Raw genomic sequence first — 17,984 nt, 5'->3', positions numbered from 1 at the left:
AGTAAAGAAAGAAAAAAACAATCAATCCATCAATCAATATATCAGTATATTTTACCATATTCTCAGAGATTAAGTTCAAATAAGATCCGTACGAGGTGGGAGGTATTTAACTTGAATTATTTGAGCAGCAATCCTACAGGGTCAAAGTTCTCTGGCGAGCCATGGCCTTTCTATCTAACCGGGCGAATTTATTTTGTTTACCTGTCTAGGGTCCAGTGTCTTCGTCTAATACTTCAAGACAAAATAGTGTGTCCTGAAATTCATACAATATATTCAATGGTAGGCTTATATCTAGACTTACTTGACCATAAAATATATTTAGCATATTAATAGCATGTTATGGAGAAAATCACAGGTAGATGCTTTAATTAAATTGTGACACAATCTTGCTGGATATTTTACTATTTATTGGCCTTCTTACATGTACAATGTCTTTCTCTTTCTATTTTGTACAATGGCATTAAACCTTCCGAACGAAATTCTTTCAAAGATTGCAGGCATAGCCGATAAAAATGACCTACTTAATTACGCACAAGTTTGCAAACAGTGGAAAGAAGTTTTCCTAGACGCTTATTGGCATACGACAAAACTCAAGCCTAATACTATGGAATATATATATAATGAAACCGAGCACGACAACATCTGTCTCAAGAATGCACACCGGGTGTGGAAATTAATTATAAAATATGTAAAAGTAAACGATATAGAGGAGACTGAGTGCGTTTCCCGGCTGCAGACAATCTTTAGTGGGATAAAACATCTCGAATACACTGAAGATACCTTAGAGTATGCATATTTATGTTTAAATGACTGGAGTCCTTGGACCTTATTGTCGCACTTGAAAATAACTTGTTTATACCAGGACGCTGAGCAACTAACGTGGCTTTTTGAAGGCTTATCAAAATTGCCCAGCCTCACTCACCTTACACTGAATTCAAAACCTTTATACACATACGATATTGAGTATGATGACGACGACGAAGAAGATGAAAGTGTACCATGGCTCGTAATTGAATCAATGCATAATTTTATCCCAAAGTTAGAATATCTAGACTCTAATCCAGCCTTCAGACCAATACCAAACGACGACATTGAAAAAATAAGACACATTACTCCAGCACATACTATCACAAGCATAGGTTATAATTATGATTTTCTTGATGCTTCCTGGATATTTTACCTTGCACTCAAGTACCCAAATCTATGCAGTATCGTATTTTTCGACAGTGACAAAAAGAACGCAAAGGATTCAATAGTTTACAGTCGAAATAGACATCAAGAAGATATTCAATTGCTAGCCACGCTTGATCAATTCTTTCCTTGTTTGACATCAGTAAATACACTCACAGGATCGCACAACGGATGGCCATTCTCGATATTCTACGATACTCTCCGTAATTTTGGCGTTAATCCAGAGAGCGTTACAGTGAATATTCTCAAAGGGGGGGAACAGAGTATATATAGCCACAACAGATGTTTACTGCCTATATCAGAATCACTAAAGATTTCGAAGCAGAGTTTGGACTTTCCTCGATTTAAAATGCCAATTAGTAACTATATATCCTCGTATCCAAACCTATTTGAATTGTACTTGGAATCATCATCTGTTGTCGAAATAGACATTATTATAGACAAATGCCCAGCACTACAAGTATTGAAAATACATCGGCCCAAAATATGTCTCTCGAATCACCCATTGTACCCAACCGTTCACACACTTTAAAAAGACTGGACATTTCACATTCTAAGGCCAATGCACATGTCTTCAAATACCTATCCTCCCGTTGCAAAAACCTTTTGTGGATCAAATTAAATTTCGTTACTTTTGATGGATTGCGTTTGAAGAAAACCGGGCAGCTGGTTCTTGAAATGCCGTTTACACAATTGAAAACATTGGTACTTTATAACATCAAGTTAAGCTATGATTTTGTCAGACATTTTTGTATCAAACAAACGGATAGTACCGATGATGATCAGTTGGATCCAGACCATTACCAGGGAGCAGAGCATTTAAGCTGGTCACACACACACTTGGACAAAACAAACCCAAATAGCAACATATCTTCATGGCAGCCTTGGAAGCACGACGTCAAATATGCTCAAAGATACTACAGAAGCTTTACCCACAGAAAAGGCTATGAGAAAAATTATGGAAATGTGGGACAATATCGGAAAGGTTATCTACAAAAAAGATTTTGGAAGAGAGATCTTCAGCGGGGCGTTGTATTATTTCATTCTAGATCTGTCAAAAACTTTTATTTTTGTGCCAATAAAGCTACTTGATAAAGCTTATTAATGATGTGTTTATTTATCTTTAAAAAGAGAAGAAACCCTATTTTAAATCAACATCATTTAATTAGGTCTATATGACTGGTTGAATATACATATACACATAGCAGACGAATTGTATATATATCTTTTGTGTGTAAATTTGGGGTTTGGAGCCTAGACCTTTAGGACACAATAGGCTACCAATATGATTTGAATGAATGCTTGAATGGATACAATACAAATATTAAAGTGTTACGGCTATATAAGATATTTTAATAGTGAAAAAGGAGCACGGAAAAGTCTCTTGTTAATGAAAACGGGTTATAGAAAAGTAGTAAATACACACGTCTGCTGAGAATACAGGCGATATATAGATATATACAAAGAATACAATATGAAACAAGGAACAATTAGAAAAAATTAGCAGCATAGTAGCGGATACCAAGATTAGAAATGCCTTTCCAGATAGGTCAGAGCCTCAATGAGGGGCTTACCTTTGAGAACTTGAATGAGCCTTTCATGAAGCGAGAATAAACGCCAACACCAGTATAACCTTGGTGGACTAAACACAGCTTTAGATAGATGCAAAGAGAGTCTATGAACAGCCGATATTACTATTGACTATTTTTATATGTTTTTATTCGTATGTACACACTAATCGTATTTACCTTTACATTTTCATCTAGGATTTAATATTCAACATTATTCTTGATGGCTGCCGTGGATTTCTTTTAGTGCTTAGTTATCACACGCCATACTGACTTTATAATTATCAATAAAGTTATAGCAAGAATCTATGTTATACAGTTATGGATGGCGAGTACCAAGTAATTATGGTCTTTTACCATTATAAATTAATGTGATAAATACTCTAGAAATATTATCACAAAACGATTAAAGCTTAGGTAGCTGTCAGTTTCGTTTTGGCTTTAAAATAAGAATTCCATATACTATGAGGCATCATCGATCATTTGACGCTAAACTTAAACTTGAAGTATCTTGTCAGTCCCGATAATCTACAGTACAGCGTTTCTACTTTGAATTCAGACGATGTTAGTTTTTTTTTTTTTTGGACGAATGAAAATTTATTTTTTGAACACTTTGTTTACCTTTTTTGGACAAAAAAAAGAATTAACATCGTCTCAAGCTCAAGTAAAAACACTGTATAATATCACTTCTTTAATACACCCTCCTCTCTCTCTCTCAATTCGTTAATTAAACATGGCACCCCAATTACCATACGAAATTCTCTCAAATATTGCATCAAGAGTTCCAAAGGAGAAATTGATAAACTGTGCACTAGTCTGTAAACACTGGACAGAAGCATTTCTAGATGCTTTTTGGCATGAGACGAAATTCGAGGAAGTCAACATTATGAAAGAAATGAGCACTGAATCCAACATGGGCAGGGTCTGTTTCAAGAACGCACATCGTGTACGAGAATTAACTCTCGATTGCGTACCGTTGGATGACATGAAGAATTTTTCAAAGCTGCAGAGAATCTACAGTGGGATAAAAAGCCTTGACTATCTTGACCCGTATACAGCTCATCAAGGGTTTTACATAATTAATTGGGGTTCCTGGAAGCTACTGTCACGTTTGAGAATGGAATTCGAATACAGTGTTCCGGTTATATTTGAAAAACTTTTTACAAAGCTGTCAGAATTGCCTAGTCTTACCCACCTTACACTAGAAGCCGTGTCAGGATATCCAGGATATGACGACGAGCAAACTATTTCTTGGCAGGACATTGACTGCCTTCACAACACATTGCCACAGCTGGAGTTTTTAAAATGCACTTACACATTTGAGCCAATATCACGAAATGATATTGATAAAATAAAACATGTTACTCCAGTACATGCTCTTACAAGTATGCACCATAAACATGATTACGTTGACGCTTCCTGGATATTTTATCTTGCACTCAAATTACCAAATTTAATTCACATTGAATTCGAGGATGGCCTCAAAGACGACCACATGGACCCAATGTCTTATAATCAGAAACACTACTTAGAAGATATCAAATTACTAGCAACGCTTGATCAATTCTTTCCTCGTCTACAATCAGCAGTTACATTCACTGGATCTCAGAACGGATGGCCGTTTTCAATATTCTACGACACTCTTCAACACTTTGGCGTAAAAATAAGTAACGTTAGAGTCTATGATTGTCGATTTCCCGGTGGGCCACTGGATGGGCACGACCGATGTATGAGACCAATTTCCGAATCATTGCAGATTTCGTGGCAGGAGTTGACCTTTTCTCACTTTCATATACCGATTACAACCAATTTCCTTTCATATCCAAACCTAGTTGAATTACGCATGGAATCACGTTATGATATTGAGATAGATATTGTTATAGACAAATGTCCGGTACTAAAAGTATTGAATTTATACAATTCCAAAATATGTCTCTCGAGACTTCCGCTATACCGTCTCAGCGAACATCCTTTAAAGAAATTGAGATTGATAAGGTGCGAAACCAATGCACATGTTCTTAAATACGTATCCGTGTGCTGTAAAACCCTTTCTATCCTTAAATTAAGCTCTGTTCAACTTTATGGATTACGTTTCAAGAAAACTGGACAGTTGGTGCTTGATATGCCGTTTACACAATTGAACACATTGATACTTTTTAGTATCCAACTGAACTGTAGTCCTGTCAAAAGTTTTGCTATTGAGCAACTGGATAACGTCGGTACAGATCAATCGAATTCAAGCCGTAAACAACAAACAACTCGATCAAACTGGTACCATACATCTTTGATCAAGACAGGCAAAATTAGCAAAATGTCTGCATGGGAACTTGGGAAGCGTGACATCGAATATGCTGAAAAATACTATCAAAGCTTTATCCGCAGAAAAGGTTATGAGAAAAAGTTTGGAAACATGGGACAGTATCGTGGTGGTTATTTACAAAAGAGATTTTGGAAAAGAGATCTTCAACTAGGCACATTAGTACTTCGGTTTAAATCTGTCAAAAACTCTTTCTTTGACTTTGGCCGTTTCTGTTAAAGGTTATAAATTATGTCTCAAATTTGTAGATTAATTCTCCTTACTAGATATATATTCAGTTAAAAAGTATGTATAATAAAATGTTATCAATCTATGTATCCGATACTTGTAGAAGACAACGAATATCTATCTCAGCTATTGCCATACATACACACACACATATATATTATATTAAACTTTCATGGATTTGACCTTTTTATCAATGTTTAAAGACATATCAGATACAAATTATTGTTTCCTTAAATCTCTTATATGTCTCTTTAGAGAAAGCTACTATTTCATTAGCAGTGTCTTAATACCTATGTCCTAGCTGTATAAAGCTGTTGTGTCGAGATATAAATTATAAAAATCTTAATTGCTAACAATGAAAATGATCATTTTGATCAAATTGGCAAATTCTACACCGAAAATCAGCTGTAAATCACTATTCATAAAGCTAATAGGCTCTATAACTATAGGCAACCTGGTTAGACACATCAAGATCCATCTTAGCAATATTTTTTGACATCGATTGCTCAAATATTGACCAAAACATCCCACATTTTCACTCTATAAAATCTTGATCCACTGTAAATTGGGCTATTTACACCAAAAAAGTCCATTTTCGATGCCCACTTTTACTCACAGGACAACTGAAAAAAAGTTTGAAAAAATTTCTTTTTTTCCTATTAAGTAAAATTGTGTAAAACGTAAATACGGGCCTGCCAATACTTGTCTGAACAGAAACAAGCGCGAACTCGGGGAGATATCAACTACTCTAAGAATGACTACATTTGTTAAGGAAGTATAAAAAAAAGGCAAATAATCTATTTACACCACAAGGCTAAATAAATTACTGAGTGGATATTTTTGTAATATATATATAAATAACCAGGGTAACACACAGATACTATATTGATTTGTATAAGGTCAAGCATTGGGTCTTCTTAAGCCTTGATATTATTCTAGCTATGTAAAGAAATCCTTATAAAAAAATTAGAGGTGTATACCCTAAATAAATATTGATATGAAACATGCCCGTGTGATAAAAATAACCCAAATGTTAACATTAATGGGGTTTCTTTTCAATTGAAACGTCTTGACGTTTTGATCAATATTTGAGTAATCAATGTCAGACAATCTTTAGATAGTGGGTCTTTATGTGTCTCATCAGATTATATACAAACTTAAAGACCCTTTTCTTAACCGATGTAGATATATAGCTGATTTTCTATATTTAATTTCCCATTTTGACCAAAATGATCCTTTTTATTTAGCAATTTTTTTTCTTTCATTTCAGCTGTAAATTCAACAATATTTAAACTATATAACAATTGCCTGTTTAAGCCAATTATGTTCTTTCAGTAATTATGTCGTCAAGTGAAGGTAGGTAGATAAGCTAGGATGCGGAGAGTTGGTGAAACTTTTAGTCTTGATCGATTTGGTGGGATGTATAGAGTCTATGATGATTAATGGTATGCATATGATTATTCAAAGCAATATTGCTCATCAGTAATAATCTTTGGGGCTTAAATATACTAAATAATAACAATAATAAAAGCATTACAGCAGATATGACCATCTTTGTGGTATATTATTGTCAAACTGTATGTATAAAAGTATATAATCGATATGGTACTTTTTATACTTATCTAAAGCTATTATTCTGCCTTGTATTAGAAGGGACATACATTTGTAGTAGTGTGATAGAAAATTGCTACAAGTACACATCATCTCTATCACATTGAAACTTGGCTGTAATATATCGGGTAACTGGTTCTGAGTATAAGCGTGTTAATGGACCGGGTTGTTAATAGGCTTTATTTCCTTTCGTGAACCTGGTTCACATTACAGTTCATTACCATAGTAAAAGATTTTATAGCACACCCATTGTATCAATACATCACCATTTCATTTGCTCTATTAAAATCATGTCACAAACATAGCTTTCTTTTTTTTGTTTAAAAATGAGCGATCTCAGACTTAAATACATGCTTAACCGTTACAAAACTTATCTTGATCAATTATCTAAAGGAGCATAGTTTATTACAGCATCTTAGTAATAGCTTAGTAGTACATTATTAACTAACAAAATATCTATATAAACACCAAAAGACGAAAGCAATAAAGAATATTCTTACACAGCATTTTTATTTTCTTTTCGACTTTTTCGAGAGAAAAAGCTTCCGATCGCCACTAGTTGGGCTAAAGAACTGCTAGAGGAGATTGATATATATCTCTTCTGCTTTTAACCGTTTGGGTCAATGTATCACATAAACTAACACTGCCTGTTTCAATGGTGATAGTAATAATGAAGTGAGTTACAGCTGATGAATAGACACAAAGGTAAAATTTAATCACTTTACAAAGTATAAATATCATTTAAGTTCCCTATTAAAAGGATAACGATATTAGTTAATTGAGGATTTTTGTAATTATCTGAGCTTTACAGTATAGCAGCTATTTATGTTTGTGGCTAACTCTAAATGTAGGTAACAAATTCTTGTTTCAATTTTTTGTTTGTATAGAGCGAAGCTCTGGCTTATTGGTCAGAATCTTATCCAAAAAGACGTAAAGAGAGCCACGCCTTGTCTTTGTTTTTTTTTATAATCTAAATGTTTTTGTGTTTTTGTGTTCTTGTAAAATATAAAATAGAATGTGCGATTGAAAGATATATATAGGGAATTGGTGCTGATAGAAATTCTCTTTAATATATGCCTGGGTGGTAGGGAATTAGATGTGGAAACAACATTGATAATAACAAAATGTAATTAATTGGATACAAGAACCAAATTGTGTTGGTCCAAGGCTAAAAACCAGAACTAAGGATAGAAGCAGACAGCAAGGTAAGGCCAAGAAGAGGTGGGATGATCAAATTGTACAGTGTATTGTGGAAATTGAACACATTAGATTAAAGGTCAAAACGTGTGTGCAAAAATGCCTATCAAACGGAAGAAATAGTAGGGAGGCCGTGGGGAACAAAACAAACCAAAACCAGAGGAATATCCATAAAAGTCACCAAACTTACTATAGTGCTTGAATAAAAATTTTAGCGCATAAAAGTCAAAAATACGGTACGATAATCTTGCCATTGTGTAAGTTCAATCACGTTGGATTTTGAAATTATAGAGCATAAGACACTGATACAGCAGGATATATAACTGAAGAAATATGTATAATAAAGCCGTTATTGTCAATAGCGGTTTTGTTAAACAGAGCGAGATTGATCCAGTTTAGATTCATGAGATAATGGTTTTATTTTCTTATTCACACTTTACTCAATCAAACCAAATATTAATACCATTACTGGAGCCATCCAAATATACTAAATTAAGTCAGTATTAGTAAGCTGTTTGTAACTTTGGCAGCCTTGGTGATATCAAATTACTTAGTTGCTAGTCAATACATGAGAAAATGCCTGTCATTATTATCACACAGAAAATGATTTTGAGGGCTTGCTAAATGTGTTTAGTAATTATCTTTGTTTCTTGAATGGTGAAGCTACTTATATATATAGGAAGAATTTAACAAAATTACTAATCTAGTAAGCACAAGCTCTTTATAAAGCTCATCGAGTTGACCTACTTTTATTCTTCCCGGCTACTTTGTGAACGTATAAGCACACACTAACCCTGTCAACCATACAACTAAATTGGACTATGACTATTTTAAAGCATTTATTCACTGTTAATTTTGAGTTTACTTCGTTATGTACAGCAACTTGCGGAGAGAAATGATTTGTTATCTTGCATTCCAGCAAAAGTTCCCAGAATATTAATTGGTAAAATAAGATTCCTTGCTACTTTGTTTCTCTGGCTCTTCATATTTTATATTTCTTTACTACCTTGCCCTTTCTTTTATATATTTCTCTTATAGCTTGTGCTTGTAATCAATAATATCACAAGTCTACTTGACTGACCTACCCTATCTTATAGATGTGCTTGTATGTATATATGGCATAATAATGAAAAAAAAAAGCATCTCTTTCAATTTTATTGACCACCTACAGCTTATAAAAATCTATATTCATACCTTTCAAGTATTTGACATCTGTCTACTCTCATAAATTCTTCAAATGTTTGTGTGAGACTATATCGGTCTGTTGTAATCTTTCTCAATGGAAAGCAATATTTCATATAGCTTTATTAAAACAATTTTGTAATATATATATATATATATATATATACCCCAAAATTAAATAGCTGCTTGTATTGTGTTTCTTTATGAAAATATTTACTATACCTTTTCTTTTTCTCTTTCTCTTTGCTAAAGGAATCCACCCAGAAATGCTATCAAAATTACTGTCATCATTAGCATCAAACGTAACCTCTTGTATTTTATGCTACAGACAGTATATTGTATATAATATAGTGACAGATAGGATGCTCTCTGCAAATTACAAAAATGACTTTCTGTTGTTATGTTAGGCTATCGATTGATGGACTGATTATGCATGAAAATCTTTTAGGAATCATATGGAATTTCCCTTTTTTGGGATAGTCCCATCTATTTTTTTTCTTTTGAGTGGTAAAGAAAAAAAGATAAAAGTACTTCTTTTTTCTGGTTTTCGTTTTTTCTCTTTCTTTCTTTAATGCGGCTGTCGATTAGGAATTTCTAGCTATGAATGTAGTTATGAAAACCGATGACCACAGAACAGTGACGACAGCCGGTACTTTGCCCCAAAGTGGCGCCATCAGACATGGGTCATGGACGGGACGCCATTGCTGTGAAGCGCGGGTAAAGATGTGTTACATGTGCTTCATGCCGTGTAGTCCTTGGCCCCCTCTGCAGTTGTGCCGCTTGTAAAAGCGTGATGAGTTCAGTCTGAGATAATACTCTGCTGTCCGCCTCCCTCGCCGTCAAGCCAGGTTTTCGTCCTGGGGGAGATTGAGCCACCTTGTGTGGGGACTAAGAGCTTGACAACCCTTTGTATCCTTTTTATATATATAGAAAAATTAAGTAGATAGTAATAATAGTAATAAGTATAGATGTTAATAAATAAAATTTTCTTTCAAATAAAAACTATTTAAAACCATGTCTCCAAAAAACATCTGTCTTTTATTGTGCATTTAAGTTGAAGAAAAATGATAATGAGTAATTAATAACCTTGACACGGTAATTACAAGATGTCAAATGTAGAAAGAACTTGATTATAAGTACCGCTTAAAAACAGCTTTTCCTTGAATATTTGTGCTATTACACAAAGTAGACTGATTTTAGAACTGAATGGCTCTCTTTTAATCTCACCATTCAAAATATAATTACGCGTAATAGTTGTTTAATCTAATTTACAATAAAAGACTTTGTGTGAAGATTGAAAACAAAAAACTCAATCTGCATACATTAGTCCCCCAACTGATAATATTTTTGAACATTGAATGCTGTTGCTTGTGATTTTACAAGTTTAACACGCTTTTAATGTAGTTGACACCATTTCCGAAGCATACAAGGAGATGGCCGTTTCAAAAATTGAAACGAATTCAGCGGACGAAATTCGTTTTTTTTTAATAAATAAATAAATAAATAACACTAGGTACTAGCTAATTAGCGTATAGAAACAAAAGCCTAATCACTGTGTAGTGAATGACCTACAAACAAGAATAGAAACAATAATTAAACGTCACAATCGATTACATTCAAGATTAACAATATTTAATGCAGCCTACTCTTCACTTTCAAAGTGTTGACTGGCGAATACTCCTCAGGGTTGATGACCTTAATTACTCCAGCACAGAGGTATATAATTTTTCTTGTTAGTCAAAGAAAATACAGTAGTTTTTTTTTGTTTGTATGTAGCAGAGCTCTGGTTTGTTGGTGGGACTCTTGTTTAAAAGGCTTAAAAGGTATTAAAACTTGTTTTTTTTTTTGGATTTAATGTTTTTGTGAAGTATAAGATATTAAATTGCTAGATATCTAGACTGAAAATGAGTGTTGATCTAGGTTTTCTTTACTGTGTAAGTAGTGAAGTAGAAAACTATCTCTGGTGGTGACATTAGTAGCAACGAAAAGGAGATTTATCATATACAAGATCTCAATGGTGTTGCTACAAAGCGAAAAGAACTTGACCAATTATGGAAGCGGGCTGTAGAGTGAGTTCAAGGGGAAGTGGGAAGGTAAACTTGTACAATACATTGTGACTATCGGAGGTTTAAGAAAAAAATACAAAATTGCGTGTGCCGAAACATCTGCCAGTGGGGAAGTTCGATAGAGTTATACAAAGAGAAATCATTTTGAGGAAGAAAAAAAAAAGGTTATCATTTGCAAAGAAATGCCAAGTAAGAGGTGAGAATGCAATAGGAACACGGTATAGATAACTGATTGACAAGAAACCCTGCGATGAAATAACCGTAAGCAGATATTGGAAGATGCATATGGAATGACAAAAGTGTAGATGGATCCACTTCGGAGCGACTGTATATCATAAGGTTACCAAATTGAGTAGTCAAGGTTCTTTGAGGTAGACAAGCATGAGATACAAAGGTTTCAAAGGAGTGTGAGTTGAAATCTATAAGCTGATATATTTTGCAAAGAATGTGTGATGAACGAGGGGGGGAAGAAGATAAGTGTCTAGAAAGAATAACCAAGCTTGGGTCAATCTTGTAAATATCCCGAATCTGGGAGTGACGCAAAGAAGAAGGAAAAGCAAGAGAAACCATAAGGAATAAAAGAGACAGAACTCGGACGAATATCCATACAAGTCGCCAGATTTACCACAGTGTAGTCAAAATCATGAGGCCGGATATCACACGCGACAAAAAGGTTAAAGAGAGGACTATTATATGACCAAAATTGAGTTGATCGGAGGTCAGGAAAATGAGACGAAGAATAGGATGGGTACCAGGTAGATAATGACCAAGAAGATGTATTTACCAAGACATTCCCAGACCAGAAAGAGAGGAAAAAGAGTGAAATAGAGATTAAAGGCAATGAAGCTGAAGAGCACCTTGCTGAAATTCTCGATTCAAAGCCTTTAATCCACCCATTTTAACTGGGATGAAGCTTCGGTCTTGGAGAAAACGGGTAATACGATATTCAACATTTGCGAAAAAGGTACCGGAAACAGATACAACATAAAAAAGCTGCCAGAATTTCGAGAAGATGAAAGAGTTCATCACGGGAGCACAGCCGCGGATAGACAAGGCCCTGAAGAGGAGGATGTGTAAAGCATGCTCTATTTTGACTGGTATTTGTGAGCAGAAGTGGTTGTTTGGGTCAGAAAGAAAATGGCTGGGAATCCAAGGTAGTGAAGATTGATACGTGCATTTGAAGCAGGGGCGCAAGTGGCGATATGGTGCTGTGGCGCTGTGACCATGATATATTCTGGATCTGCGAGAGGGAAACCAAAAGATTGCCGGCATAGTAGAGTGGCTTTATGGGAGGAGAAGAGGGTTAGTTGAAAGTGCCTTGTATGACAAATCTAGGAAATTATGGATTGTGGATGTGTTGGCGCAAAAATGGGCCGAAGAACAGGTTTAACAGAACGGGATAAATGATGTCACCCTCTCCGAACTCACGCACTTGACAAAGAAGGCAAGAAACAAAGCCACTGACGTTAATATTAAGGTTGGATGAGAGAGAAAATTAGAAGCACAGGCTATAATGAAAGAAAGAAAACTGACTCGGACTATAACTTGCTTAAGATAATTAGAGTTAAGCCGATCATAAGCTTTTTCCTGATCTAAGAGAAGACGGATTCCGGAAGGACTAGTGGAACTTGTATAGCACGTAACCAGCTTCGTAAGAATACAATTCTCAGTAAGAAAAAAAGCCATAGACGAATCTAGTTTTATACGGGGTTAAAATGGATCTAGCTGCTTTGACCATGCGGGCTTTAAGAAGACTAGTGAAACCCTTGGCATCAGCGTTGACGTGGGTAATTTGTCGCAAGATCTTCAAAAGAGAAAGATTGTCTTTCTTTGGTAGCAGGAACACACAAATGACTTTCCAGGATGGCAGGAATCGACCACCCGTGATAACTTTGTTGTAAACTTGGGTAAGTATCTGGGTGCAGGAAGGATAATTAAATACTAGTTGAAGAGTCTCATGAGGGAGTCCATCTGGTCATGGAGGGATTCTTCTCGGAGACCGAGACACTCCTTCTCGTATGTTGGCAACGGAAGATGTGGCTGCCAGTGAGGAACACCTGGTATTTGAGAGGTAAAAGTCTTGGGGTAGATTGTGAAGTACATTGTCTATGGGTATCTGGTCTACTTGCTTAGGCGTATACGAAGCTTCACAGAATGCAGCAGCCGCCTCGGTCATGCTAGCAATCGCAGTGTGCAAATGGTCTGTAGAGGAATGGCGAAGAGGATTAGTATTTTTTCGAGACTGTCGTTCGGAAACTGTACATCTGAGGTATTCTGCTGAGATCTCTCCATTCTCCTACCGGTGTTTGTCAGCACGGAGGACAAGGGCCTTAAATCTCTCTGGCTGGACTTGTTGTAACCGTCTTTCAACGACGGTTAATTAAAAAAGGCTGGGCTGGATGATGCCTGAACTTGTGGATAAGCGTGTTGCGTTTGAGGTATTCGGGATTGTTATTGGATTAATACGCCAATAATGGGAAAAGTGAATACTGTGAGAGTGTTATTTTGTAGCGACACAAGAGAGTATTGCTTATATCTATTACTATTAAAATTCCTGTAAAACAAATCCCTGTTGTATTATGGTTGGTTTGCATTGTATGAGTGTGTAGTATACATGTGTCTGGCGTGTAACGGCTCTGGATATTGTTAACTTGCCAGGTCCATTAGCAAGAAGGAACCAGTGTCTGGTTGTGGAGTCTGTTCTTCGCTCAATTATGATGTGTATACCACAGCGTTTATTTTGGAGTCTAGCCTCTAATGTGGCGAGTGTCTGGGTGCTGTACTTAGTGAATGACTTGATGAAAGTAGTCGGTTTGTGTTTGTTTTTATTTCATCAGTCTTGTGGGAACATATATGAGGAGGAAAGAAAGACAATAGTATAAATGTAATCTTCGAGTTTATCACAAAAGGTGGGATTGCAGGCAATTTGAGGGTTGTTGCGACACAATCCATTTTCTGTTTCGTGGGTGGCAGTGAGCTTAAAACTAACCGCTACCAGGCAACTATCAGACCAAGTTAAATGAATATAGGGGACAGACAAGAAATTGCGGAATATAGCAAGGTCAGAATATGCATATGCATAGTGTATGGATGAGGAGCAAAATTGTCGATGAAAATCTCGGGCAGCTTTTGTCAGTACTGGGGAGTACGAAATGGGTCCATTAGTTGCTGTAAGTAAGATAAGTGAGATAGGTAAAGTTTTTGCATGGTGGTATATAACGTTTTTCCATGTGAGAAATTGTGTGGTTGTATAGCAGAGGAAACCGCTTCTTATTTAGTATACAAATATTCTATGTTAACGTAGTTGTTGTGAGCTGTATTATACTAATTACTAATACGTTTTACAGCTTCATCAGCAGAGAGACCAGGGTTTCTTTTAGCCAAACTATTTAACTTTGAAAAACATTCCTCTAGGGGGTTCAAGAATGAGTGATATAAGGGAAGGATATGACACCTGTGCCTCGTGTGGCTGTGTAAGTAATATCTTAAAAGTTTAGCTGTATGTGTGTCATTATTGTCCATAATAAATTAATGGGAAACGACATTGTCTCTATCTAAGCTCGCTGCGGCTTTCTTGACAAACTGAAGGAATAGTTGTGCGTCTGTATCACCTGCAGCCATTTTCGCCCAACGTCTTTGACACTTTGATATAATATGACTAGCATAAGTGAAAGATTCAATGCTTGTTTGGGGGGTTTTTTTTATCACCCTCTCCCACTAATCAAACCGGTATTGTATCCAGCTGCATCAACGAAATAAAGCATGTTTTGTAAGATATGCAATGTTGCTGGAGTAGGCTAACAAATTTTAATATACTTTGGATCAAATCTGCCGTGTTTTTCTTTTTCTTTGACAGGCTTTGTTTTTTTAGTGTGAATTCAACTTTTGCATATATATATGTGGGCGTTTTTTTTAATATGTCGAGATAAAGAGGTTTGCACTCTTAAGAGCAAGAAGCTGCTCTAACAACTCGTCTTTGACGATCCCAATCGTTGCCTTGTATTCTCCATATAAAGCATCTTGGATAAAATCATATTCTTCTCTGAGCTTTATATATACATAATTCAATAAGTAGTTATAACCATAAGATAACTTATATGGAATTTACGGTGTGTACATAAAACATAAACATCATCGTTATGCCGTTGTTTCGGAATCACGGACCATATTTTTTGAATGGTCGACTTTTTAGCATTTAACCTGTGACTACCTCAAATAATTGATCTCATATTCTTATTTGTTAATGCGAAACCCTGTCTTCCGAGATCACTATTTTACATTTTCTGCTATGAGTTCTATCAAGAGAAACGAGCCACACTAAGATTTTACATTTTTCCATGCTTAAATTGTTTACAAAGTCCCTCTTTCCTTGGGCTTTCTAACAGTAAACTCCATATAGGACACCAAAGAAAAAGAGACAGAAATATAAATATGATATCAAAGACATATGAGGGGAATTTTATTATTCAAAGGTTTGTATAAAGGAAATATAAGTTAAATTAAATATAATATAATATAAGATGGTCAAGTTCATGCTACTTCAGTCCAGTCCAGTCGGTTCCAGTCAAGTCCAGTCGGTTTTTTTTTTGGTCCATTTGATATTTCTTTTGATCTTTTTTTTTTGTCCGTTTTTTTTCTTCTTCTTTTTGTCCAGTCAATATAATCTAAGAGTGATAGGAGGAGGAGGATTTTGGTATTGAAAAATAATAAAGGGGATAATTTGGACTTTTTGTTTTTTTCTTGTTTTTTTGATTCTTTTTTTGATTTTTTTTTTTGTCCAGTCAATTTCACGGAATAGTAATAAGAGGATGATTTTGATATTGAAAAGAATAAAAAAGATAATTTGGACTTTTTTTTTTTTTTTTTTTTTGCTTTTTTTTTTGTCCAAACACAGCACACATAATAAAGGGGGATAATTTGGACTTTTTGATTTTTTTTTTGATTTTTTTTTTAATTTTTTTTGTCCGAACACAGCACACATAGTAAAGGGGATAATTTGGACTTTTTGATTTTGATTTTGATTTTTGATTTTGATTTTTTTTTTTGATTTTTTTTTTACTTCTTTTTTTTTGTCCAGTCAATTTCATGGAATAGTAATAAAAGGATGGGTTTTGATATTGAAAAGTATAAGAGAAGGGGGTTTTGGTATTGCTCTTTTTGCTCTTTCTGTTTTTTTGAGCTTCTTTTTTTGAGCATTTTTTTTTGTTTTTTGTTTTTGATCAAAGACTTCATTTGCTTTGTATGTATATGTGTAAAAAGGGATTTCATACCTTGTCCTAATCCAGAGTCTTGTTCCAGTTCGCAGCTTTGCTTCAATCCAGGTCCAGGTTCCAATGCAGAGTTCTTCCGGTTTGTTCATCTTTTTTCTTGTTTTTTTTTTTTGCTTTTTTTTTTGTTTTTTTTTTTGCTTTTTTTTTTGCTTTTTTTTTTGCTCTTTTTTTTGCTTTTTTTTTTTGCTTTTTTTTTTGCTTTTTTTTTGCTTTTTTTTTTTTTTTTTGAGAGAGAGAGGAGGGCTTAGTATATGCCTGTGTAATTTTTGGACAGGACTTAGTATAGGCCTCAGGGTCGGATTTCTTTTGATCCTTTTGGAGTGGAGGACTTAATATGTGCCTGATCATTTCTGATAGGGTTTGGTCTACGCCTCGGTTTTTGGATTTGATCCTTTTGGAGTGGAGGACTTAGTATATGCCCGTTTTATTGCAGGACTTAGTATAGGCCTCGGATTTGGTTTTTGGTTTTTGGTTTTTCTTTTGGAACTTGCTTTTGGAATTTTGCATTGGACCCCTTCTTGGAAATCGACTTGGCCTTGAGACTTGGAGGTACAGCCCAGATTTTGGACTTTGATAGAAATGCGCCTCTACTTTTGTATGTATATATGTATGTATATAAGTGTGTATATGTATGTTTGTATGCCTATGACTATGACTATGTGTATGTGTGTGTGTATGTGTGTGTGTATTTGTGTGTGTGTGTGTGTGTATGTGTGTGTGTGTGTGTGTAAGAAATAAATAGCAAAAATAGAAATTGCGTGTGTTTGTGTGTGTGTGTATATATGTATGTATACTTCTCTACTTGTGTACTTCTCTACTTGTTTATATATATTTATGTGCTAGGACTAGTACTAGAACAGTACTTGGACAGTGCTTGGACAGTGCTTGGACATTTGGACTTGGACTTGGACTTGGACAAGACTTGGAATTGGACTTGAACATATAAGCAAACCGTGGCTTGACCATTTCAGGGATTCTGCTAGTCTATGAGTTTTTACTTGAGATAGAGAGATAATTGTGAATATATTTTTTTCTTTTTTTTTGTATTCTTTTTTGTATCTTTTTTTTGTATCTTTTTTTTTTTGTATTCCTCTTGCTTGACTTGGTTCTTGCTGCTGTCATTCTTGCACAGGATTCAGGCTTCGGAATTGGCCGCATTATTGGAGTTGATAAGGTTGAATATGGCTTAAAAAGATAAAGAAAAAAATGAGTGAGAAAGCGAAAAACGTATTTACATATGAGGCAGGTTTGAATGACCAAAATAACATACCTTAATTGATAGAATTTGTTTTGTAAGTAAAGGAACTTGTCCCCCAATAGGTAACATCATCTGAAGAGACGGGCTCGGGACTAA

At 35.1% G+C, this 17,984-nt stretch overlaps 4 protein-coding genes across 4 annotated transcripts; 3 read left to right on the top strand and 1 right to left on the bottom strand.

Annotated features, from left to right (window-relative positions):
• Positions 1–454: 454 nt before the first annotated feature.
• On the top strand, positions 455–2,283 carry PHYBLDRAFT_72862 (hypothetical protein; the record flags this gene model as incomplete). The annotated part of the gene is made up of 2 exons (XM_018442734.1): positions 455–1,587; positions 1,620–2,283. The coding sequence occupies 2 exons, from the start codon at positions 455–457 to the stop codon at positions 2,281–2,283; spliced, it is 1,797 nt and encodes a 598-aa protein (XP_018289764.1).
• A 1,209-nt stretch (positions 2,284–3,492) lies between these two features.
• On the top strand, positions 3,493–5,295 carry PHYBLDRAFT_147477 (hypothetical protein; the record flags this gene model as incomplete). Its single annotated transcript, XM_018431875.1, has 1 exon — positions 3,493–5,295. The coding sequence occupies one exon, from the start codon at positions 3,493–3,495 to the stop codon at positions 5,293–5,295; it is 1,803 nt and encodes a 600-aa protein (XP_018289763.1).
• A 4,599-nt stretch (positions 5,296–9,894) lies between these two features.
• Positions 9,895–11,367, top strand: PHYBLDRAFT_147476 (hypothetical protein; the record flags this gene model as incomplete). Its single annotated transcript, XM_018431874.1, has 4 exons — positions 9,895–10,011; positions 10,936–11,010; positions 11,071–11,117; positions 11,271–11,367. The coding sequence occupies 4 exons, from the start codon at positions 9,895–9,897 to the stop codon at positions 11,365–11,367; spliced, it is 336 nt and encodes a 111-aa protein (XP_018289762.1).
• An 824-nt stretch (positions 11,368–12,191) lies between these two features.
• PHYBLDRAFT_147475 (hypothetical protein) lies at positions 12,192–16,719 on the bottom strand (the record flags this gene model as incomplete). The annotated part of the gene is made up of 9 exons (XM_018431873.1): positions 12,192–12,417; positions 12,456–12,691; positions 12,894–12,987; positions 13,067–13,275; positions 13,369–13,656; positions 13,975–14,154; positions 14,233–14,528; positions 14,693–14,745; positions 16,631–16,719. The coding sequence occupies 9 exons, from the start codon at positions 16,717–16,719 to the stop codon at positions 12,192–12,194; spliced, it is 1,671 nt and encodes a 556-aa protein (XP_018289761.1).
• Positions 16,720–17,984: the final 1,265 nt, after the last annotated feature.

The sequence above is a fragment of the Phycomyces blakesleeanus genome (assembly GCF_001638985.1).
Source record: "Phycomyces blakesleeanus NRRL 1555(-) unplaced genomic scaffold PHYBLscaffold_15, whole genome shotgun sequence".
NCBI classification, from domain to species: domain Eukaryota; kingdom Fungi; phylum Mucoromycota; class Mucoromycetes; order Mucorales; family Phycomycetaceae; genus Phycomyces; species Phycomyces blakesleeanus.
Note: the sequence above shows the minus strand (reverse complement) of the source record. Positions and strands in the feature narration are given on the sequence as shown.